Genomic DNA, 26,288 nt, shown 5'->3' with positions numbered 1-26,288 from the left:
ATTGATTTCAGAGAGAGGAAGGGAGAGTCAGAGAGAGATAGAAACATCAATGGTGAGGGAGAGTCATTGACTGGCTGCCTCCTGCACACCCCCTACTGGGGATGGAGCTCGAAACCCAGGCATGTGCTTTGATCAGGAATCAAACTGGGACCTCTGAGTTCATAGGTAAAAGTTCAACCACTGAGCCACGCTGGCTGGGCGAAACTCCATTTCTTTAACATGACTTTTTCTCCCTTCTGTCTATCCATTTCCTTCCTTAATCACTAAGCCCTTAGGATATCAGATTCTGGTCAGCATCAAACTGTCTTAAGAAGAAAGCCTCAGGTCTGTTGACTACAGAAATAGAGTTCTGGTCAAGCTAAAGATAACATCTTGACTTCAGTTGTGTTTCAGCCACAGGCCTCATGAAACCACATAGAACAATGCCATGCTGACATTAGTACCTGACATAATTATCAACTCCTAGCTACCCTGGCCCCAACCAATCATATATAGCTGAGCAGGTAGCCTTCCATAGGCTTTTATTTAGAATTCATAACTTTGCTTAGATTAACGTATAAATCCACTTTCATCACCCTAGATTTTGAGGTTTGTGTAACTATATCCTGTAATTTGCTAAGAGTTTAACAGAAAGGCTGAGACTTAATTAGTTAAACTTCCTTTCATACTTATGCCATGCCTGATACTGATGATTGCCAGACCTCTTTTTCAGGAACAAGCCCAGGATGATTTGCAGGACCAGGAAGCTGATCAGGTTGAAACTGCCCAAGGCTGGCTGAAGCGACTTGGAGGAGCCTCCAGAGACCTCCTCATGAACTTATCTCATTATACATACCTTCATTATAATACTAAAATCTTCTCCCTGAGGCAGATATTTTCTGCCATTTTTGGATATGCGATGTATATATAGGTATGTTTTCTAACTGTGCATGTCCCACCTATACATGCGTTGAAGTTCACCTTGATGTTTATGCATGATTTCCCTCAATAAAAACAAATCCAATCCTTTGTTGCTGCTTTGGGAAGTGAGGTCTGGTGTGTCCTTGATTGCCACTCGCAATAAAGGCCCTTCTTATAAAATTATCTTGGAGTTGTCTTTTGTTAGGCAACTACTGAGTAACTGGACCTGTTCGGTCTGGTAATAGTAGGTCTGGAGTGGGGCCTGAGAATTTAACAAGATTCCAGGATCATGTTGATGCTGCTGGTTGGGGGCCATACTTTGAGAACCATTTTCTCAGGTTATTCTAAAATAATCGTGCCTTAGCACATTGGGAGACATGCTGATAAGCTAATCATACTTCTGAAAATCAGGCTATGTCTGTGTGGCAGCTTGTGATAAAAGAGCATGGCTTTCACATTGGTGGGATAAAATACAGCTCTGTTCCTAGCTGTGGAAGGACCCATACTTTTTTAATTTTTTGACACTTCAAAGTAAATTTATTTTTTAAATTAACATTTTTGTTCAAACATTACAGAACCATACACTTCCCATCATTTTAAGCTATTTTGATGCCTTCTCAAAAAGTTACATATTGAATGGGTATAGATATTAAATGAGTTTAAACTGGCAATAAGGAGCCACCCTACACTTTAATAGATATTCTTTCAGACAACTCTGTTCTGAACAGAAATGGTTACATTGTCTTTTTTTTTTTACTGTGTTTTGAAAAGTTTTTGTTGTTGTTGTTTTTATTTTTTTTTAGCACCCATACTTTTTATAAACAATTTTAATAGGGTACTGTTTTAATCTAAAAAAATCAGTTAAGGATGGAAACCAACATGTGGAAGACAATATTTCCTTTTTTTGTTGTTGTTAATCCTCACCTGAGGACTCATATTTTTTCTATTGCTTTTTCACAGGGAGTGGAAGAGGGAAAGAGAGAGGGGGGGGGAAACAGGTGAGAGAGACACATAGACTGGTTGCATCCCACAGGTGCCCCAACCGTGGGCAGAGAGCAAACATAAAACCCAGGGATGTGCCCTTGACTGGGAATTGAACCTGCAATCCTTTGGTGCGTGGGCCAACACTCTAACTACCGAGCCACAAGGGCCAGGGCTATTTTTTCTTTTATTCTTTTTTAAAAAATATGTTTGTTTGTTTTTAATTGATTTCAGGGAGAGGAAAGGAGAAGGAGAGAGAGATAGAAACATCAATGATGAGAGAATCATTGATCAGCTGCTTCCTGCACGCCCCCTGCTGGGGACTGAGCCCAAAACCAAGGCACGTGCCCTGATGGAGAATCAAACCGTGACCTCCTGGTTCATGGGTCAATGCTCAACCACTGAGCAACACCGGCAGGGCAATATTTTCTTTTGATTTTCAGGTATCCATATCGAAATTTGTAAATTATTATTATAGATTTCATTTGAAATAATGTATCAAAAAAACAACTGAAGCACTAAGAAAATCACTGTTTAATGGCTTGGAGTTTTAAATAGAAAACTGATTTAGGAGTACAGCCTACTGGATGATTCTAATATTGCAGAGAGAAAAAATGTCATGGAAGTTTTAGCATTTAATCTTTCTTTAATGTAATAATTTATTTCCATGTTTCTTTACAAGTATGGTATAATGGAAACATGAGCTTCAAAGGTTCAAGATATTTCTTTGCTTTTTGACCTTCCTTCCTATGTGACTTTGGGCAAGTTACTCAGGTTCCTACTCTTATAATGGGATAACACAATAATTACTACTCAGCAGAACCATTGTGATAATTATGGAATAAAACATTTAATTCCTAGCACGATGTTGGACTTACTGTAGAACACACACATGCGCGCGAGCACACACACACACACACACACACACACACACACACACACACACAGCCATATGTATATATACCAACAAACAGTAAAGAAAAAAATCACTTTCTGACCTTTCTACACAAGTTCCCCAAAGTTTAATTCTGCTTTGAAGCAACAGCATTTACCAGGACTTGTGGAGACTCCGTGTTGGTGTTTCTCTGCATTTTGGCTTCTGATAGTTCTATGTGACAAGAGAAAAATTCTAAGTTCTTAATTAAATTACAGTAGGCTGGAGGGTAGAAGGAAGGTTATTCAGTCAACAGAGCCAAGGGCCAAAACTAACAAAAAGCGGTTCACATTCCGGAATGTGTATTGAAACTTTGAGTCAACTTCCAGATGGCTACCTAAAAAGAAATAGCTGACCATCAGATACCACCGCATCCTGCTTATGTATGAACTTTCTGAACTGTTGCCCAGAACCAGTAAAAAAGTAGTAAAATGCCTTCCTTGCAGCCCATGCACCTATTCTAGAATTGCCCCCACTTCACCTTTTTCTGCCATCCCCTTATGTATAGCCAATGTCAATTCTTTCAGAACAATTTACATCTTTAAAAAGAGCCCCATCAGCTCCATGACAATGGACACACTTATCATCTCCATCTAGCCCTGCTGCTGGTGGTTTAGACTGTATGTCCAAGAACCTTGTCTTTTTTCTGGCTAGCATATGGCTCAATGGACCCTTTCTTTCAGAAAAGCTTTTGACCATGAAGGTTTTTGTTTAACATATGCTTTAATGAATTAGGGAAGACAAAGCACTATAAAAGTCTCATCATTTTTGCTGGTATTAAAACTTAATGATGAAATAAAGCATTCCATCTAAATAATTTCTTGTAAATAAGTAATTTAAGTAGAATCCATAGTTGGTGCCTCAGTCAATTAATTCCTTGCTGCTCAAACTGGGAAAGGATGATTGTAAACTGTTCCTTACCTAAGATAAGCAACAGAAAATGAGATTGCATTAATGTCAAGGCCCAAACTGTGTGGTCTTCAGACCCCAGATATACTTAGAAACTCACATCTTGAGGCCCCCACATCTCCATGGGGTGTCTATGATGGTCTCATGTGTGCTTGGGAATAAGCCAATGCATGTTTTCTGCTATGGCCTCCTGATCAACCAATTCAAAGATGTGATTCAGTGATCTATAGTAGAACCCAAGAATGTGCATTAAAAGAAGTACTCCATAAGATTCTGATGGAAGCATCCAAGGGTTATACAACATGGAAAAAATCCTGCAGTGGGAACACTGCCCCAAGATCCAGCAGGAATTGTTTTTTCTGCTCCAGCTTGCTGTAATTATTGGAACTGAATTGAGCCAAACTTCTACATTCAGTGATAACTCTCCACTGGTTAAATAGAATATCAGTTATTAATGCCAGGGGTCACTGTGGTTCAAGCTAAGTGTTCTTTTGATTCTAATGTTACAAATTACAGTGATTTATGAGGCCCTTACTTCGGTAAAGGACCATATTGAAGGTGAACTATTCCTGTCTCCTTACTTGCTGTCACAACATTTTAAAGTCAGCTTGTTAAAGCTAGCTCAAGGTCCACCACAGAGTGTTGCACAAAGAAGACATTCAATAAGTACGTGTTAAATGAAATCCCTGTGATGTTTTACTGCCAGTTACATCAGGACTAGGGCTTGATTGGAAGATATATTTACTTGGTTTTGTACCCATGATCAAGCAGTCATTCCAAGCATTGTGTGCCCATCCAACACAGCTTTCCTCCGGGTAACTTAGGACTAAAGTTTTGGGAAGTTTGAGTCCTGGCATGCCAGAAAAGACTTGCTGCATTTTCAGAGTATAGCTCTGGCTCCACACCATTAGCTTATGGCAGCTTATCAAAAATCACATTGCATCAACATTCTTAAAATCAAGTTCGACTAGGGCTTTGAAGAGGATCACATAAAGAGGAAATTAATTAGAATTCGATATTTTGAATGGTAGTATGGGGATTAGACAGGTGCTGTTATTAATGGCCAAGTGTTAGAGAACAGTGCTAGTAGGATTTCTTTTTACCTTGGGCAATACTGGCTAGTGTTCTTAAAGTAATGTGAACTTACACAGGTGACATAACAGTTTCCTCTTCTAATCAGTAAAAATGAATTGCTTCAATTTTGATTGTTTTGTAAAATCTGTAGGTGATGTATGACAGTGCCTTGTCTTCCAGGGTCACAATAATACAGAATTATTGACTTCTATTTTCTTTCCCAAGTCAGGAATCTTGTGAGCATCATATCACTCTAAACCCTGACTTGGGCTCCCCAACAATCCCTTTGGAAAAATATTAGCCTAGAAAAATGAAGAATGGATGAAAAAATAGTTTGATGAAAAAAGAATGGTCCTGATGTGTTTTTTAAAAGAGTTTGATAGCCCTGGCCTGTGTGGCTCAGTTGGTTGGACATCATTCCCTGCACCAAGAGGTTACTGGTTCAATTCCCAGTCAGGGCACATGCCCGGGTTGCCAGCTCAGTCCCTAGTAGGGGGCGTGCAGGAGGCAGCTGTTCTCACATCGATGTTTCTCTTTCTCTTTCCCTTCCACTCTCTCTAAAAATCAATAAAAATATTTTTAAGAAGAATTTGATAAATGTTCACCATATTGACTGTCAATTTTTAAAAACAGTGAATTTTATTACCTACCAAAATAAATCATTGTTAAACAAGGCACATAATTACAGAGATATTATTTTAGAGTATTTGCTTTTAAGAGAAAATGCTCAGAATCATGCAACCATAGAAACAGAAACTTCTTTTTAAGCCTGGTGAGAATTATGCCATTCTAGGTTCTTCTTATGCCATCTAGTGGGAGGCTAAATGGTTTTATCTGAGTTTTGTGCAGATTATTTACCATTAATTTTTCCAACTTCTCACTTGTAGCAAATCAACTACATTATACCTAGTAAATGGTGCATGTCAAATTATAGGTCAAAAATAAAACTAGAGTATAAAACAGAGTGTAAACCCTGCCTTATGTTACAAATAACTTTATGAGAGGATATGTTCAAGTTTCCAGCTCACACCACTAATGACACCAGTGAGAGATTTCGTGATTGAATATAGGTCATTACCATTATTGGTAAATTATTATATGATGGTATGATGACACATACTGATTTATTCAGTTAAGAATGTCCTAAGGATAGAATTCCTAGATTTAAATAGAATGTAAGGCCTTGTCTCATGCTGTTTCCTGTCTTTCTTCTCCTTTGCCCTCTCCTCTTCTGTGTGGTGAGATCTTGCCCATCTTTCCAGAGTCCTCTAATATCATGTCCTCTGTGAACCTTGCTTTTTGTCTGCCTGCATACCACACACACACACACACACACACACACACACACACACAATTGCTCCCTCCTTGCTGCATCTAGAGTGCTTTGCTCTCCACTTCAGTTACTACATTAACTCATATTATGGTTTTCACAGAGCTGCTTGAGGACATGTGGCGTGTTGTCTTCATCTTTGGATTAGACACCATGAATGAAGGAATGAATGAATGAATGAATGCATGAGTGAGTGAATGAATGAAAGTCTTTACAGAGTCATCACTACTGCTCATTTCTCTCTCTCAGTTGGTTGTAGAAGCTGTGTATATCCAATTCCCAGTGACTGCACTGGAAACAGATGGGGAATTACAGAGAATATGTGAAATGAAGAGACAAGGCATGGGTAGGAGAGTAGGAAGTGACAGATCAGCAGGAATAGCTTTCCAAGGGATATATATATATATATATATATATATATATATATATATATATATATATATATATAATCTTCCCTTTTCTGTACCTTCTCCCTTTATCCTCAGTCCCCCTCTCCCCTAAGACTGAAGAGACAAACTATCTCACAGCTGGGGACTTGGCTTAGTTCCACTTGCGCATGCTTATGGATGGCAGTGATGTTCACAAAGGACTCAAGTGTTAATAGTGACAGTTCAGTTGGAAGTGAAAGAAAAAAACGATGGGACTTCCTCCAAACCATAATGCATATTCATATGCAAAGTCTGTCTCTTGAGTCCAGGTCCAAGTACCTGACCTTTCTTGGGTTCTCTTTTACTGGCCACAGGTAGACTCTAGGGCTCCTCACATGATCATGTTCCAAAAGAAATAGCCACTGCCCCTGGGGAGCATGGGCAGAACTATCATCAACTGACCACTCCATCCTGACAGAGCAGCTTACGTTGGACCCCTACAGCACTTACAATGTGGTCCAGTCCCGTTGGAGAGCATCTTGAATCATTGATCCATTTGTATTGGGTCTCCCTGACTGGACTGAAAACCCCTTGTGGTTAAGGGCCATATCTAATACCTCGCCCCTGAGCTCCTAGAACAATAAAGTAAGGGTCTTAAACTAAGACACTAATATATATTCTAATTCTTTGCTTAACTGAAAAATAAATGCTCTATTATCATATCATTTTTTCCCCCTTCTTTCACATCTACTCACATATCTCTCTTTCATCCATATTACCTCTTTGTGTACCCTGATTTAACTTTCAGATGTCCTCATTACCCAGCTCTGCCATGGTTAGTACCATGGTTAGTGAAGGCCAGTGCAGAATGAAGTGAACAGACAGAACCTGCCCCAGAGACACTGTGGCACCCGTATTTTGATGACATAGAGAGGAAAGGAAGCAATAACCATAAATCCCATCAGGGCCGTATGGTCACCAAGTGTGTTGTAACCATACTCCAAATCAAGGTCAGCCCCAAACTAACAGAAACTCGATAATTAACACCATTACCTTTACTTCCTAATTGCAGTCATGAAAGACACAATCCTTCTCTATCTGTCTCCTCCAGCCTGGTAAGAATGAGAAAAGCTATTTAAACCCATTTGAGGCTAAAATTGCCATTTTTCATGTTTACAAGTTTCATTTTATTTAGTTGTCAGTTGTTCAGACTGAGTGTAAGCCAAGGTTTCCTCTGAGTGTCAGCTTGCGAAGTACATGTGGGGTCTGCACGTATGGATGAGGCCACAGGTGATAAATAATGTGGTCTAAGGGCCACAGCTAGGAGGTGACTCAAAGTGAGCTGCCTGGGAGAACAGCAAGCAAGGGAGGGTTTCCTGAGTTCTCTATCTCAGAAAATGGCAACTGTTTTTTCAGTGAGTATAAGCTGAAAACCTTGCAGTCCTTGGTTTCTCTCTCCTGCCACATTCAGTATCCAATCCATCCATACATCTTGCTGGCTTCAGGGAAAATTCTTCTGAAGTATATCTTTCATGGGATATAAACCTTCATGGGGAACTTTCTAAAGCATATATTTGTCCAGCCACTTCCCTTCTTGAAATTCTTCCTTTGGCTTTTGGGATAAAGTCCAAATTTTTTAGCATGGAAAGCAGGTGCACACTTTGCCCCCCCCCCCACTTCTTCAGCCTCTTATCTCCCTGCCTTACTTGTACCCTGATCCCAGCCACCACCATCATGATCCTCTTCTTCATCACCAAACCAGCTACCAAGTACTGGGTGTGGCTATGTGCCAGCTACTGCATTAAGCATGCTGCACACTAACAGTCCTATAAGGTGGGGTTTATGAATGAGAAACTGAGGCTCAGAGAAACACAACAGTTCATTCCTGTGCATGCAACTATTAAACAGAGAAGCCAGAATCTGAGCCTGAGGCCCTCTGATATCAAAGCATAATCATTAAGACACTTGCCTCCCTACTGAGCTGCTTGCAAGTTTTTTGAACCAGATACACTTTTCCCAAAGTTTCTGTACCTTTGCATAAACCACGATTTTTCTGAGGTGCCTTTTAACCCTTTTTCACTTAGATAATGCCTCCTTGTACTTTAGGATGCAGCTCAAGCCTTCAGTTAAGTGCAGCTGTCCCTCACCTGTGCCTCCAGGGTACCATACGTTGACTTCAGTCATGGCATCTACCTCACTAAACTGCGTCTACCTTCTTACATATCAAGTATCCCCTCCTCTTCCTGCCCCCACTCTGAGTGCCTGAAGGGGGCAACTGTGTCTTATTAATCTCTGTATCTCTCCTCCCCACTCTGTAATACAAGCATTGGAAAAAACAAAAGCAAAACCACCAAAGTATATTTAATACCTCCACTTCACACCACTGCAGTACCTCCAACCTAATCTAAGCCACCATCAGCCCCATTGGAACTACCTAACTGGTCTTCCTGTTCCCACCTTTGCTGCAACCCCTACAACCCCCAGACTATTCTTCACACAGCAGCCAACCTGGTTTTAACAAAGCATAACTCACGTGGCTTGTATCATTTAAAGCAACAGTAGCTACTGTAACAAGGAAACACCCCAAATTGAGTAATGTGAATTTTATTTCCTGCTCACCTAATAGTTCCCCTGTAGGGGTTTCTTGTCAGTGCCAGGCTGGGACAAGGCAAAGCCCAGTTATTTTCTTTAAAAATTTTTTTTATTGATTGATTTTAGAGAGAGAGAGGAAAGGAGAGAGATAAAGAGAAACAACAATTTGTTTTTCCACTCATTCACTGGCTGATTCTTGTATATGCCCTGACTGGGGATAGAACCTGGAACCTTGGCCTTGGGACAATGCTCTAACCAACTGGCTACCCAGCCAGGACCAAAGCCCAGTTATTTTCCGCACATGAAGTTAACATCCATCTAGCCGGTAGAAGGGGAAAGAAAGAATGAAGCAGGCACATCTGCTCTTTTGATATGTTTGGCCAAGAGTGATGCATAAATCACTCCTGCTCACATTCTAATGGCAAGAATTCATCCACGGCCTCTCTCAGTGTAAGGAGATGCCCAGCTGGGTAGCTGCTTCCCTGCAACAACTCCACAACTCTACGACTCTTTAGTGGGCAGCAGCCATCTGTTAAAATGTAAGGCAGGGCTTATTATTCATCTGCTTACAACTATCTAACTAAATAAAATATCAAAAGCTTCCCCATCCTCGTGGTCTGGCCCCCTCAACCTCTCTAGTCTCATTGTGTTCCAGCCACACTGGCCTTCATTCTGATCCTTGCTCATTCCTATCTTAATAGTTGCTGTTCTCTCTGCCAAGAATATTAGATCTTCATATAACTGATTCCTTTTAGTCATCTAAGTAGATATGGGATGAGGCCCAGAAATCTGCACTTTATACAGGCACCCAGGTGACCCTGATGACTGTACACTAAAAACACTGGCATAGTGGTTAAGAGCATGGACTCTGAGATCAGAGACACCCAGGCTCAAACACAACTGAAACCCTTACCAGGTCCATACCTTGGGCAATTACTCACCCTCTCTAAGGCTCGGTTTCCTCTTCCATGAAATAGGGATAATAACACCAACCCCTTTGTATAGTTGCTGTAAGTTAATTGAGGCGAAATTAAATACATAGCATGAGGTATGGCACATAGTAAGTGACACAAAGGAGCAGCTTTAGAAAAAGTAAGGATGAAATTGGACAAAAGCATTTTTGAGCAAATGATCTTTAATGAGAAAGTGATGTGACTCCTGGAAAACAGCTTGGATGTGTTTCATGGGTTGTGATTAAAGGTTAGATCTGGAGGGGAGAGCCTGGCCAAGAGCTTGTCCCAATACTCCAGATAGAAAAAGATTCAGCTGTGTGAGCTGAACAAGGAGATGGGTTAGAGGGAGAAAAAAAAAAGAAAGAAGCAGCAAAAGAGTCAACAACATGAAAACTGGCCTGAAGAGAAAAGCTTGAAGGGAAATACAGGTTACCTCAGTAGGGGCAGGGCCTAATCTTGTGGCAGGGCACTGATTCCTAGATTACACCAAGGAGAAAAATGATTAAGGAACTCCAATACATATGGGAAAGTGGCAAAACAGAATCCAAAAGCAGCCGATCCCAGGGAAGCCGGGCTTTTGAGGAGGCCATGCTAGTCACAGCTGAAGGGAGAACTGGTGGACTGGTGAGGCATCAGGAGAAACGCTACAAGGACATCATTGGAAATTGTCCTTTGACTTCTCCATGAAGTTGCTATTAATATCCTAGTTGAGGGTGGCAGCTTCGAAGGATAGGAGGGGTGCAAGGGAAGGGGAACAACGTTGATTAAAGAGTCAAAGCCCTACATGTGGTTCAGAGGTGGATGTGTCTCACATGAAGTGTGTGTTAAAGGAACATTAATCTAAAGGAGAGAGATGGAGCAGGAGCCAGAGGTAAACTGGGTAAACTCTGATTCCTCCATGCTTGTTTGCTGGTAGATAAGAACCATTCTTTTATCCACAGATAACACCTGCACATGTGTTTATTCTCTCTCATGCATAAACTTGCCACTTGCTGCCATGCAAAGTCCATTTGACTCTCCACACCAAAGCAGCCACACCCCTACATTATAAACTAGTTGCTCACCTAGTTAAAAAGGATTCATGACAAATTGCTAGAGCCTTGGAAGTCCAAATCCTTTTCTTCTGACACATCTCTAGGCAATTTACTAGAAATGCTTATGTGGAAATGCAATGGGACTTCCCTCTGCACTTGAGAACGTTCTACAGCAACTCCCAATGCTCACAGAGACCCAAGCGAGTATAGGGCCCCAAGATTAAGCTTTGGTTACTTCACAGCAAAACTGCCTTTCTGTCTGGATGTTTCTCTTCTGCTCCAAGGTGGCGAAAACTCTAATAACTGACTAAAATGAAGGACTTCTACACGTCCTCCTTTCTATAAAATGACTGTGTCCTTTCCTTGAAGGTGGAGGGGACTAAACACTAACCATCAGGAAAAACCTGCAGAGAGCTATGACCCTGGCAAGTATGAGTTCAGTGTGACTAGCAGAAGGTTGAGGCCCTGAGCTCTCCTAAGATCTATTGCCACATTCCCAATAGTACGAGCTATACCTTAGGGAAGAATTCACTTTCTTTGGTTTCTTCCATTGGCCCCTCCAGATTCACTCTCTCCTCAGCTCCTACCTGTGCCCAGGAGACTGGCCTGTATGGATGTCAGCTGGCTCCCTTTATGCCCAGCTCACCGTCGGGTTTGGCAGTGAGAGGCACCAGAAGAAGAGTGAGGCTGGGTTATTTCTTCCCTGGTTCTCCTTCTGTGCATTGGCTACCAACTCTCCTTTCAGGCAGTCTTCTCAGTATAACCACCTTCCCCAGGGTCTGGAAACACCTCTAGGCCCTCCACCTTCAGGCCTGTGGTAGTAATAACTCCCCCTAACACAAGTCCTGGGAGACTTCACCATCCCTTACTGGTTTCCATAAACACTGTCTACACCTTTATAAACAGTTCCTTTATTAAACTCTTCTCAAATACTCAGTCTGACTGCTTTTCTGTTTTCTGCTTGGACCTTTACTGATATCATGTTATAATTAACAAGAGGAGAAAAAAGGTCTTCAGAAACTTTGTTTGGGGACCCAGAATTAATAACAACTAAGGAGAAGTAAAAAGCAGTAGCTGACACTGAATGCAGCAGCCAATGGACTGTGCCAAAAGGATGTTCATAACAAGCATGTCTGGCTTCCTTTCCTCCTGGCAGGTGGGGGTGCTGGGAACTCAAGCCCCAGGTAAAAATCCAGAGTGCATCATCATGCCTGTGAGGACCTGAATGCACTGTCTACAAATCACATGTTCCTCCAGTCAGAAAGGACCTTATAAGGTAAAAGAAACCATTTGGTTATTTAGTTGGGTTATTGAATATTTTCTGCTTGAATATACTTGCAAAGATGGGAAAACACTACAATAGCTCATTCCGTTACAGAGGCACATCTAATTGTTACAACATTATATTAAGCAAAACTTGCCTCTCTCTAACTTTCCTTGGGCCTATTACTTTCTTTTGAACAATGTAGAGCCATGCATCACCTTCCTTCCTTACAGCAGACCTACAGATATCTGAGGAGAGCCGACCTCTGGTTCATCAATGCTCCTATGAAAGTACAGTGACCAAAAGTGGACCTAATACTGTAGGTAAAATCTTGTTTGACATAGCCATACAACACTCAGCTGGGTTTTATTCATTATCCTTCCCCCACCCCTCAACAAATATTTCTGTTATTTCTGAGACACATTTAAAATTAATCCCTTCTCTTCACACCCATAGCTGCCACCTCCTTTAACTACACTAAAATTATCTCTTACACCATTTCCAATTTCAAAGGCCTCTTTTATAGCCACCCATGATTTTTTCCATCAGATTCAAGTTTCTTGATTTTACTGTTAGCACCTGACCCCAATCATTATTTTTACTGCTTTTGCTTCCTGATTTTCTGGTTCGCGTTTTTCTTTCTCAACTTTGTTCCCTGTCACCTGTACTGAGTATACTGCTTATTTCACACTGTGAAGTGTTCAGCCCATTTTCATTGTTTCCTCTTTTAGAAGTCCCTTTTATATAACCACCTTATATTTAAAACTTAGAGGAAATACACACAAAATCCAAATGATCTTTTCTCCTTCAAAGTTTACAAGGATCTCCATTTTAGTGCCTTGATCTCATTCTCTGAATTTCTCTGAATTAAGTACTAGTGTCAAGGATAAACTGTTAGTACCCAAATCATATCCTACAATATTTCATGAAAATGCTCTGCCCTTTATAATTATGCGAAATCTATAAAACTTGAAGTAACATGGAATTAACACTTGGAAGAATATCGGTTGACAATCATGTCACTGAAAGATGTATCAGATCGATCATTCAAATTATGTATAATGTTCTCATTAGAATATTTGTCCCACAGGACTCATACTTAGCTCTACTTCTTTGTGAGGGAAGCCTACATACAATTCAGGTCCCTGGGCTTTGACGAAAATCTACTCTATGCTCCTATTTTAAAAGATGGGATTAAGTTAAATATGCAGTACTATGCATTGCTACTTATATCTATGCATACCTCTGGACACAAGCCAAGTTTAAAAAAAAAAAAAAAAAGGCATCTGTCCTGTTGTAGCGGCTCAGTTGGTTAAGTGTCATCCAGTGCACCAAAGGGTCGCAGGTTTGATTCCAGATCAGGCACATACCTGAACTGCAGATTCAGTCCCCCAGTTGGGGTATGTACAGAAGGCAACCGATCCATGTCTCTCTCTCTTTCTCAGGATGTCCTTGGCTGAGGATTGAAAACAACAACAAAAACCTCTGAATGTAGATACAAATTCTGATATACAATATCACAATGTTGGTTCACCAGAATTCCTTTGCTTATGTTTACACAACATTTTCATTAAAGAAGCTTAAAGTCCTCAATAGATATTATCTTTAGAATCCTAACATTCTCCTTAAGTGAGTAAAAACCCAGAAGGGATAATGCTGTTTTTTTATTGAAGAACAGTCCATTCAGTGGAGGCAGTAGGGCCATCCCCTGGGGTCATTGTTCTTGACAGGCTGATGGTTTGCCTTAGTTCAAGGTCACACATAAGGTACTAGTGTGCCAAGAAAAGATTTCTAGTTTAATGATCCACCCAGGAGATCTGGCTGACTTCCATAAGTACAAAGTCAGCCCTAAGAAACTGCAGAGTAGGTTACTGACTAAGGAACTGTCTACATAAACTCACTGTTCTCTGATGAACCATTTCTGGAAGAAGAATAAAAACATACAAGCAATGTATGAACGCTATTCACATAGTCGTGACCTCTCGGGCCACATCGTTCCTTGGTGTCATGGCAGAAGACTAGCTTGGCCAGCAAACCCTAATGCATTGACTCGCTTGTCCCAACCTGCTTTTCAGTTCCTGCCCCAGACCCTGTCCTCATTCTTTTTTCAAAAATTTATTTATTTTTTATTGTTGATGTTTCTAATAAACAACTAGTTAGTCGGCTGCTGCCCCTGTCCTGGAATTAAAAAAAAAAAAAAAGGTGCTAGTAAATTTGCACAACAATTACCCTCTTTAATCCCACAAATCAGAGGGTTTGAAAACAGTCTTGCTAGGCAGTGACTTCATTGAGAGGCAGCTTCCTCACCTGCCCTGATACCACCATGGGGAGGTTAAGCCGCCTCTCTGGCATCTTCTGCAGGGGTTTTCTGGGTGTTTCTCAAGGTCACAGGTGGGAGAAGGGGCCCCTTTCTTTTCTGAGTCACCTAACTGAGGCTGCTTCCATTTCCTATTTCTACCAGTATTTTAGTGCTTAGGGCTCAGTCTTCCTTCCTGCCTTTCCCTCAGAGATTTCCTGGCAATGGCCCGTATTGCTTGAATTTTCTACCCTCTCTGCTCTAGACTTCTGAATATGTACCCCATCTTACCCTCCCATCAACTTCGGACTTAGCCTTTCCTTGGACACCAGTGTTTCCCCGGAATGGGTCTGAATTTGCTTTCCCCTCCTTAGAGCTTGCCTCTGAAAGCTCGCCATAGGTACCGCGGCCACCATTCCCGTTCGTTCCGAGCTCCTATTTGTGTCGTCTGATCCCCTCGTTCCCCTCACTTACTTCCTCCTCCCCCTTGCTCCCCAAATGCCCTGTGGCCCAGGGCAATCCCTGCTGGTGGCCAGAATCCACACCGCTATCCTCGCCACAGAACTTCTTTCCTTTACACAGTCACCCGGCCTCCGCCCCGGGGCAGTTCACGCTCTGCAGGCGCTCCTTCCCCACCCAGAACTATTAAAGAACAAAACAGAGCAGAGAACGTGGCTGGGACAGCACTTCTGCCTCAGAATGAGATTCGGAATTCAGTACTGTCATCCCTGACACGTTGGGCTGAATCACTCAGCTGCCTGGATTTAGGGCACTTTGTCTCTGGAACTTGTAAATTTCCTGCTTAAGAACTACTTCGATAGATTACATTTCACCAGTTAAACCTTAAGCTCTTTTCATTAAAGACAAATTTGCACAGTATTATCGCGCTGTGGTTAAAGATTTTGCTAATCCAGGAATGGGAGGCACATTGTATTCTGCTACATAGTTAACTCATGTGAACAAGGCTGAAATTTAGCGTTTAAGCCTCATGGACTCTGGATGCCTGTTGCCTAGATTCACATCCTGTTCCCCTGTCTTCCAGTTTTGTAATCTTTATAATCTAGTTAGCTTCTCTGCCTCAATTTCCTCTTGTTTAAAATAGAGATAATAGTAATAGCCTGTCACGTGTACTGAAGATTAATCGAGTTTATGTGGCTAAAGTTCTTGGAACAGTGCCTGGAGCATAGTAAACACCATATGAGTTACTGTTAAGGTAGGTAAGTGGCTCAGCCATTGGAAGTCTTATCGCTGGTATCCCTCCCTGTGTCCTTTTAGTTCTTTATGACATCTCCGTTCAAAGTGCTGTGCTCCTCTGGGATCAAATTTCTGTCCAGAAGGAGCAGAACTATAGTGTCATATAACAGACTATAAACCTAAGTGGTGTACCACCTCCCCTATCTCCTGTTACTTTCCATACAAAGGTGAAAAGTGAAATTGTAGCTGTTTCTTGATTAGTAATACCTATATGGTTCAAGTTTAATCAGCAGGATCTTTTAATACCCCAACCATCCACTCTATGTGTTTAGCATTAAAGAGAAGCAAATAAATGGTGACATTAACTAACTTCTGAGAGATTCAATAAAGAAAGAGGTTTAGTCTAAGATTTGCAGAAAGAGGTAGCAGATGGCAACTGAGGTGTCTATCTTAGCTCATTAGGCACAGGAGGGGAAGAGAACCCCTGATTTCTTGTGGTGACTAGTTTCCAGAGATGCCTGCCAATGTTTCTGTTTCTTGGCATGCTTCTGTAAAATGTCGATTCCTAGGGCTCACCCATGCAAACAAGATTTCTGGGGGTGGGACCTAGCATCTCCATTTCTAACATGTTCCCTCCGTGTGATTCTAATGCCCTCAGCTCACCTGCTGCTGCCTCATTTTTCAGAGTGATAAATAGGACACAAGGTGTTGGTCACAGAAATTTGGGATGAGAGGAGGCCTTAGAGGTTATCTAGGGTGCCTCTCTTCATACACAAGGAAGTCCGTAGAAGCCAAAGGACTAGCCCAGGGTCACTCAGATAGAATAATTTTAGCACTTCTGAGAGATTCCAGATCTAAAGAATTGCTTACCCAAAGAACCTGCTTAAAGTGCAAATTATTTGTTTTGCTAACACACAGCATTTCCCAAAATATCAAGGCAAGACAATAATGTTCTGTTTTAACAGACTGCCACTGGCACACTTATATCTACATAATTCAGCCATCCATAACTAGTATACCTTGGGAGTTTTCTAATTAGCTTTCTTTTCTTTTAAAAAAATCAACATTTTATACTCTCTTGGTTTCTATAGATCAGGATTTCAGGAAGACTTAGGTCAGTAGTTCAGGATTACAGATCTGTCTTTTAAAAAAGAATCTTTATTGAAATATAATTCATATATCATAAAATTTATCTATGTAAAGTGTACAATTCAATGCTTTATAGTGTATCCACAAAGTTGTGCGATAATCACGATACAAGTTTACCACATTTTCAACATCTCAAAAGGAAACCTCATATCCATTGTCACATCCTTCAACCTATCCCATGCTCCCAACCCTACCACTGCTACTATGTCCTAGAAAACCACTAATCTACTTCCTGTTTGTATAGTTTTGCCTATTCTGGGCATGTCGTATAAATAGAATCATACAATATGAGGCCTTTTGTAACTGTCTTCTTTCACTTAGCATAACGTTCTCAAGGTTTATGTATGTTGTACCATGTATCAATACTTCATTTCTACTGTTGAATAATATTCCATTATATTGACATATCATATTTTGTTTATTCACCCAGCATTTGCATTGTTTTCCCCTTTTGGTTATTTTGAATAATAGTGCTATGAAGTATAAATACAAAGCACAAGTGTTTGTTTAAACATCTGTTTTCAGTTCTCTTGGGTATATACACAAGAGTGGAACTGTCAAGTCATTTGTTAACTATATGTTGAACACTTTGAGGAACTGCCGAACTATTTTCTAAAGTACTATAGTTCACATTTCCATCAGTAATGTATGAGGGATCCAACTGCTCTGCATTCTCACCAATGTTCATTCTCACTTATTGTCCATCTTTTTTATTATACCCATCTGTATTGTTTTGCTAGAGCTGCTATAACAAAGGACCATTTATTTAAACCATAAATAAATTTCTGTTGCTTAAACCAAAACTGAGTGGTTTAAACAACAGAAATTTATTGTCTGACAGTTCTGGAGGCTAGAAGTTCAAGATCAAGGTATCTTCAGGACCATGCTCCCTCTGAAAATCCTAGGGAATTATCTGCTTCATGCCTTTCTTCTAGCTTCTGGTAGTTCCTTGGCTTGTGGTAGCATAACTCCAGTCTTCATACTATGTTCTCCTTGTGTGCATGTCTGTGTCCAAACTTCCCCTTTTTATAAAAACATCAGCCATATTGGATGAGGGGCTCACCCTAGTCCACCATGACCTCATCTTAACTGATTACATATACAACAACCCTATTTCAAATCAGGCCGCATTCTGGGGTTAGGACTTGAACATATGAATTTTGGGAGGATATAATTCAACCCATAACATCATACTAGTGGGTCTAAAAGGTTATTTCATTGTGGTTTTGATATGCATTTCCCTATGACTAATAATATTGAACACTTTTTTCATGTGCTTATTGGTTATATCTTCATCTGAGAAATGTCTATTGAAGCCTTTTGCTCATTTTTTAAGTTGGATTATTTGTCTTATTGTTAAGCATTAAGAGTTCTTTATATATTCTGGATGCAAGACCCTTATCAGGTATATGATTTGCAAAGATTTTCTCCTATTCTGTGAGTTGTCTTCTTACCTTGTTGATAGTATCCTTTCATACACAAGAGATTTTAGTTTTGATGAAATCCAATTTATTGTATTTTTTTAAAAAGAAATCTTTACTGATTTTAGAGAGAGGAAGGGAGAGGTAGAGAGAGAGATCGAAACATCAATGATGAGGGAGTCATTGATCGACTGCTTCCTGAATGCCCCCGACTGGGGGTCAAGTTGCAACCAGGTCATGTGCCCTGACCAGGAATCAAACCGTGATCTCCTGGATCCTAGGTCAATGCTCAACCACTGAGCAACACCAGCTGGGAAAAATTGCTGTTTTTAAGACTATAAAAGGCTTAGACCTAGATCTAGGTAAACAGAGCTAGTGTTTGCAGGATTAAGACCAATGGATGGACAATAAGGGCAGGCAGATTCCAGGTCAATATAAAGAAGCTTTCTCTAAAGTCCAAGCTGTCCAGAATAAAGCAGGCTGCTGCCTTGAGAAGCAGACAGCCTCCACACTGAAAGGATCTCAAGAGAGGTTAGTGGACCACCATTTGGGAATGCTATGGACAATATTCCTGCATTGGGTCAAAAGTGGGACTAAATAATACCTAAGGCTGCCTGGCTGGGTGTGGTTTAGAGGTTGAGCATCGACCTAGGTCCAGAACATTACAGTTTGATTCCCGGTCAGGGCACATGCCCGGGTTGCTGGCTTGATCCCCAGTCAGGGCGTACAGGAGGCAGCTGATCAATGACGACTCTCTCATCATTGATGTTTCAACTCTCTCTCTCTCCCTCTCCCTTCCTCTCTCTGAAATCAATAAAGATATTTTTAAAAAAAACAAACCTAAGGCTCTTTCCACACTTAGAGACCTGGGAGTCATCTGTGCCTTCTGCTTTCACATTATTGAACTCTGCCTGTCATTCCACCTCCTCAACATCTCACACATTGATCCATTATCTGCTGCTACTAGGGCTAAAATCTCCTATGAATCCTCTACATGAATTCCACACTCAAGGCAAATTTTACTGGAGTAATTGCTCCTGCCTCCCTCTTCATTGTTAATGCCATTATTTCTCAACAGTCAGTTCAAATTCTCCTCCTCAGGAAGCCTTTTCTTACCTACCCTAGCAGAGTCATTGGCCATCTCCACTGAAGAGCAAAAAATACTTTGTACATACTTCCAATATACACTTATCATTCTATAGTGCAATTTTGTGTTTACACATCTGGCTCCCTTACTAGATGATAACCTCCACGAGGGCAAGGATCATGGTTTATCTTTGTATTACCAGCACCTAGAAAAGTATTTCCTATAGAAATTGCTCAACAAATATTTGGTGAGTAAATAAATCAATGAATGAATCACTGGGATTGATTTCATATTTCTATTAAGAGTTCTTTTAATCATATGACTGACACCTTTGGGTATGAGACTGGAGTGTTTTGTGACTGATATGAGTATTTTTATATCTAGAGTAGTACTTTTTAGCTTTACTTATTTATTTTTTAATTGAATTTATTGGGGTGACATTGGTTAATAAAATCATATAGGTTTCAGGTGTACAATTCTATAATACATCATCTGTATATTGTACTGTGTGTTTACCACCTCAAGTCAAGTCTCCTCCCATCGCCATTTATCCCCCCTTTACCCTCTTCTAAATCCCTCCCAGTCCCCTAGCTTTAAATTTTTTATGTTCCCTATATCTTCCTCTGAGCGGATGCTTTTGCTACAGATGACTAAAAGTGTTGACTACAATAGTAAAAGGAAAGTGAAAAGTTATTGCAATGAGATTTGTCTCTGAGAAGACCCCACTGGAAGACTTCATTAATACTGATGAAAAAGAAGACAAATTGGGAGGTATAAAGGGTTCCATTTGATTGACAGGAGAAAGGATAGGGAAGCAGTAAAGAACACACATGGACAGGCGAATGTAAACATCAGAGGAAAAAGTAGATGGACCATGATATTGGATTGTATATATCAGTGCCATTTGGTGACAATCTGACTAGAAAATGATGCTTAGAAGATAGTGGAAGTTTTCAATCTGTGGTCAACAGAGTACAAATGGGCACAGCACTGCTCCTGGGAAAACTTTACAAAGATCAGCAGATCAAGATTAGCTTAGAGATGCGTGCTAAAGAAAGATGCTCCAACTGCTGACACCAGGCTTCTTCCCACACCTGGCACAACCAGTATCCCTTCATCCCTGTGCCATGGGAGGTAATTTTTGCTCTGTTGGCCAGCACCAGCCTGAGGGAAATTTGAGAAGCAGACAAAATTTAACATTTATTCATCCTTTTTGTACAGCCCGCTTCATTATCCCATTTTATCTAATTTCCTTATTGCTTCTTCATTTCACTTGTTTGCCCAGCCTTCTCCCCCACCTCTGTGATAGGCCAGGACATTCCAGTGTTTCATTCTCTGGACTTATTCTCTCCTAACCCTCTGGTGGCGATGGCACCATGTCCATTCTTTCTGGCAAAACTACTTGGCCAGTCTCAGCTAAACTGTTAATGACTGACTATGGCTTTGGTTCCTAATGTATTATTTCTCCCACACATGCATTCTGCTAGAGATTTTCAGTGGCTTAATAAAAAGGTGGAATAAATATTGAATACTAAATAAAGGAAACCATTTATAAAGCTAACCCACACTAAGCCTTCCATTTAAAATGGAAGTCTTATCCTTAAGGAGCTTCAGATCCTTAAAAAATAGTTTCCTATTTCATATTTTATTAAAATAAGCAGGACACACAATAGGTCAGATTTTTGTTTCACTCTAATAATTTTGATAACAGCTGTTGTTAATTGGGGAGGAGTATATTTGTCAAAGCAGATAATCATCTTGTATTAAAAAACACCCACACACAAAAAACAGAATATAATGAGAATTTGGAATCTGCCCAGGATGCTTTTTGAAAAATGGATGGCATGGTTGACATCTTTTTTGTGCCTCTTCCTGACACTCCCTGAAGGGGCCACCCTGCCCATTCTCTGGGAGAAGCAAAGATGATGTTGTCTAATACTTCAATGACACAGAAATGTGTTGTCCGCAGACTACACTGAAGGAGAATCAAATGAGGCAACCATAAATTATTAACCGCTGCTCCTACAAACCTGCTCTTCAAGAACATAACGCTGATTGCTTTAAATGGTGTTTGGAAATTCTTTGCTCTGTGGTAAGAGGAAACAGGATGCAAACAGGAAGAGAGGGAGGGAAAAAATGAGGAAGGAATATCCCAGCTTCTTACAGTTAAGTTGTTTTTTATCTTTGAGATGTCTACATTTTGAGATGAAAGCTTCTTGGACTATTATTTTTTCCAAAGACTTAGCCAAGGGCCTCAACTGGCAATACTTGCTCACTGTATTTCCCATATATATATATATATATTAATTTTTTAAAATTGATTTTTAGAGAGGAAGAGAGAGAGAGAAACATCGATGTGAGAGTGAAACATCCATTGGCTACCTCTTGGCTGCCTCCTCCACACCCCCTACTGGGGATTGAGCCCTCACCCGAGGGATGTGACCTGACCTGGAATAGAACTGGCAACGTTTCGGTGCTCAGGATGATGCCCAACCAACTGAGCCAGCCAGGGCCCCATATATTTTTTAATAATTATGTACATATTTCCATGTTCCATTTTATCCCTCTGGGTGACTCTGTGTTGGACATCTGAAATCACTATTTCAGGCATTTGTTTTTCTTCTCTCTAATGAAGGATATCTCCAATTCTCTTTTGCCTTTGCCTACATTCTTTTGACATTAATTAAAAAATATATCTGTCTCTGACCAGTGTGGCTCAGTTACTTGAGCACTGACCCTTGCACCAAGATGTCACCTGTTCAATTCCCAGTCAGGGCACATGCCTGGGTTGCAGGCTCAATCCCCAGTAGGGGGTGTGCAGGAGGCAGCTGATCAATGTTTCTCTCTCATCAATGTTTCTCTCTCTCTCCCTTCCTCTCTCTCTAAAATAAATTTTTAAAAACATATTTAAAAGCTAGATCTGATAATGAGCTTTGATAGGGATAGAGAAATATGGGCAAACATGTGGGAGGGAACATGAAGTGTGAAAATTTTTTTGTACTGTACATTCATTAATTCCCATCAAATAGCATCTGCCATGAAAGAAATTCTGAACAGCTAAGTAGACAAAATCACTAGCTAGTCAATGTTAGCCAGTCTTTGTCATTAGTCATCCCACAACTGTCACAATGGGTACCTGAGTGAAGTAACCATGGTGGCAGATATGGAGGCTATATATGGGCTCCACAGCATGGTCTATCACACACGGAAGCTGATCTAGCAGCTGTTGTCTCTGAATGTCTAGCCTGTAAGGAACAGAGACCAAGGTCGAGCCCTCAATAAGGCACTATTTTTTTCTCAAAGAAACTAGTTGGCAACCTGGTGGTTAATGTTAACTACATTGGGCCCCTGTCAACCTGGAAGTGACAATGGTTCATCCTCATGGAGTAGATAGCTATTTCAGATTTGGGTCTGCCTTTTCTGCCCGCAGAACCTCTGCCAGTACCACTATCCAGAAGAGCAAGACCCCAGTTGCGATTCTGGGATCTACTGCAGCTACAGGGCCTGTAGTTCATCTCACTAGCCTCCTTTTTTTCCCCACTGGGGAAGATAGATTTATGGTAACCATGGAGTCGCTGCTCCCTGAACTTTTCTGGAAAAGTGGATCTTTGTGGTGAATGGGATGGACAGTGACAGTCATGAAAATTTGCTTCTCAGATTTCTAACCTTGGGAAGCATAATTGACCGGCAGCACTAGCTGCTGTGCTTTGAAATCACTGCACTTGTGCTGAGGCCACACTTCTCATGTGCTGCTCCCAAGCAATGACTGAGTGAACAGGTCCATTCCCAGGACACGGGAGTCCTCTGAAGGTGACTTTGGCTTAAGGCTGCTAGCTGCCTTGCCTAACTTTCTTAGAACTGCATGACACCCTAAGACGCTTCTCCCCACTTCCCTTCCTTCTCTTTCTCATTTCACTCACCCTTGTGGCAGACACAAACTTATTCCAATCACACACCCACTTAGCAGATGAGCTGACCACCTAGATCACAAAATTGAGACCAAGAGTTGTGAACTTTTTGAACTTCTGTCTTTTCCACTTCAGATTTGACTCTATGTTGGCATGTCCCCTGGTGTCTGGGAGACACTCTTTTTAGACTTGCTGCATCCACTTGAACGCTTCCTCCTCTCCTCTTTCCAGAATCTAGTTATGCTCCTTATATGCTCACATCTTTACTTCTGTGCTTTCTTTGGCTTGTTTCCTTAGCCTCCAAGTAGGTTCAAGTGTCCTCCTGACCTAATACACACAAAAACTTTCTCTTCACTCTGCCCTTCAATGCCAAAGTTCTTGAAAAATCACTCTACATTTTTATCCCTACTTCTTCACCCTGCATTTGTTCCTCAGCCTTCTCACTACTGTATCTCATCTCACCACTCCTTTCAAAGACATTCAAAAACGGCCACTCCTGGCGTCTCTGCATCACTTGACTCTATTGACCTTCTTTCTTTAAACTTCCTCTGCCATTGGCTTCTAGGAGACCTCTACCTCTGACATCTCTTTTTAGCTTATTAATCTGTAATTTGTTAATTTAAAAAAGGTTAGGGGAGCAGCACAGTCTCACCTCTATCTAAGCTTTAATGATGGAATTTACCATAGAATGTAAGATCATTGAAAGCTTGCACAAATTTGACATATTGATAGAAAAATATATTTTTTTACATTAAGGGGAAATCATATCTAAAGAATGCATTGGACTTCTTTGAGAGCAAAATTAAGTATCTTAATACGAGCACAATACACGTAATGTTTTTAGAAGCCTTTAATAAGATTCTAGACTAAAAAATCCTATTAAAACAAAAATCATCATGGAAAATATTTTGTGAAAGAAAAGCACTAAAAGCACTAAACAAAGAATGAAGGTAAATGGGCGCGTGCATGTATAATCAGTGCACCGAACATGCACTAACTTATGGAATGTACTCAGAAAAACAACTTTATCTTTTCTTTTTCATTGTCCACTTACATTTATTCAGTGGGTCTCGTCCTTCCCCTGCTCCTCTGTAGAAACTTGGCTTTTCTTCTTGCCCTTAAATAATAAGAGTTCACTTTAAGATTCACTTTTGACTTGAGATTAAAATGGGAGGTTATACTTCACAACTCTTGTTAAAAAAAAAAATCAAAACACTTTGCAAATGCCCAATAGGACTAACCTTTATGCCCTTGATATAGGTAAGGGCTCTAAGAAGGTTATAACTCTAAAATTCATAAATTCACAATTCACCTAGGTATCTGATACTTTAGGATCTCAGCTGAAACTTCCACTTTAACATTCCGTTCCACCTGAATAAAGAGATTTAAACAGCAGAGCACACCAGGGATTGACTCTAACGCATTCTTATGAAATAGTTTGGTAAGTGATTCAGAGATGAGTATGTGTGTGAAATATCCAAAGTGGCATATGACACAAAACTTTCAGTTAGTAAAATGCCAAGTGCAGGATAAACTGCAGAAAGATGGCACCAGGCTGGATGAGTGGGCAGAGAAATGGCAGATGAGTGTTCAAGGATAAGCTAGAAGATGCTTTCAGGATAAATAATCCAAACACCATTCTCGGGGTAATGATCTCCAGGGTATCTATCAGCCATGACCCCCTGAAAGGATGAGCTTCAGAACAGTACAAAGTTGTACACAAAATAAGGATCACTTGAGGTACAATTAAAAGTCTTCAGGAGACTCTCAAGATTTTTTTTCCCCATTGAAAAAATGAGGCATTGAATAGCTGGTACAATTTCCACTAATAAAAATAAATGTCCTTCAGACAGGAATTAGATAAGCAGCTTGTTTCTGCAGAAGTTGAACTGTAGCCAGTCTCATACAAAGTCATTTCATAAATACTACCCTTTTCCAAAAAAAAAGAGAAGATAAATGGATTCAAAAATTTCCAGGAAGGTACTGAGGATTCTGCTCAGGATTATCTCGGGAGGAGCGTTCCATCTGTTCTCTCTAATAGTTTAACTTGCTCTACTCTGTTCAATATTTCTTCATCAGGACTTTGGAGTTTCTGCATAAGATCAAATATTTTTCTCATTTCCCCTTTTGTATTATTAAAGTACCACAATTATTTGAAAAATCATTTCCCTGCTCTATTGCTTACAGTATTATTTTAGAGAGAGAAAACATTTTGTCACGAAAAAAGATTTCATGACATCTCTATGGCTATATAAATATTTATGTATCTTTTTAAGTGCTTTGATTGATTGCTTTTAGATTGTCTCAGATTCCATCTGATTTCCATCCCTGCATAACTTCTTATTTAACCCTGCTTCCTGGCCCATGAAGGTCACCTTCAAAATATTATGACTTTTATGTAATGAAGACACAAAACCTAATCATCACTTAAATGACTTCGATATGAAGCATGACTAAAACCCAATGTGAGTAATTTTCAAAGAAAACAGGATGTGAAGATAAGTGAAGAGGAAGAATCTACAGATCTTAGCCCTGGGTCAAGTACACAACTTTTTTCTGCTGAATCCTTTGAATATATGTGCTGTAATATTTATTTACAAAATCATTCACACTTTCATACTCTCACTTCGTACTTGGTATTAATATGCTATACTGTATCTTGTATTTGGAGTAAAACACTTTTTTGTTTTAATGTATTCATGGTAATAGCTCTCATAACAGAAGTGGGTAGATTTTAATTTTTAGCAGTGCCTTGTTTTTCTTCAATACATTCTCACATTTAATAATAAAAAATATAAAAGAGAATGTCTATAAGATGTTTTTAATTAGAGGAATTTCTTGTTTGTTTCTTTAAAAACTCCTGGGCCCAGTAATTCATGATTTTAAAATTGTTT

General features: G+C 40.3%; 1 protein-coding gene across 2 annotated transcripts in view; it reads right to left on the bottom strand.

The window, feature by feature from the left end:
• The window catches only part of LOC308559305 (serine protease 58-like), a 97,304-nt gene that overhangs the window by 47,178 nt on the left and 23,838 nt on the right, over positions 1 to 26,288 (bottom strand). Inside the window, exons 4-5 of one of the 2 annotated variants that reach the window (XR_013999128.1) lie at positions 24,449 to 24,511; positions 2,886 to 2,989 (exon numbers count right to left, since the gene is read on the bottom strand). Coding sequence is in view for 1 of the 2 variants with exons in the window: in XM_081141905.1 (XP_080998031.1) it covers positions 24,449 to 24,511 (63 nt within the window). In the remaining variant the exon portion in view is untranslated. Of the gene's footprint in view, positions 1 to 2,885; positions 2,990 to 24,448; positions 24,512 to 26,288 lie in introns of those variants that run through there. The other variant, XM_081141905.1, reaches the window with a different exon arrangement.

The sequence above is a fragment of the Miniopterus schreibersii genome, assembly GCF_964146895.1.
Source record: "Miniopterus schreibersii genome assembly, chromosome: 7".
Lineage (NCBI taxonomy): Eukaryota > Metazoa > Chordata > Mammalia > Chiroptera > Miniopteridae > Miniopterus > Miniopterus schreibersii.
The sequence above is the reverse complement of the archived record's forward strand: the minus strand, read 5'-3'. Positions and strand labels throughout refer to the sequence as shown.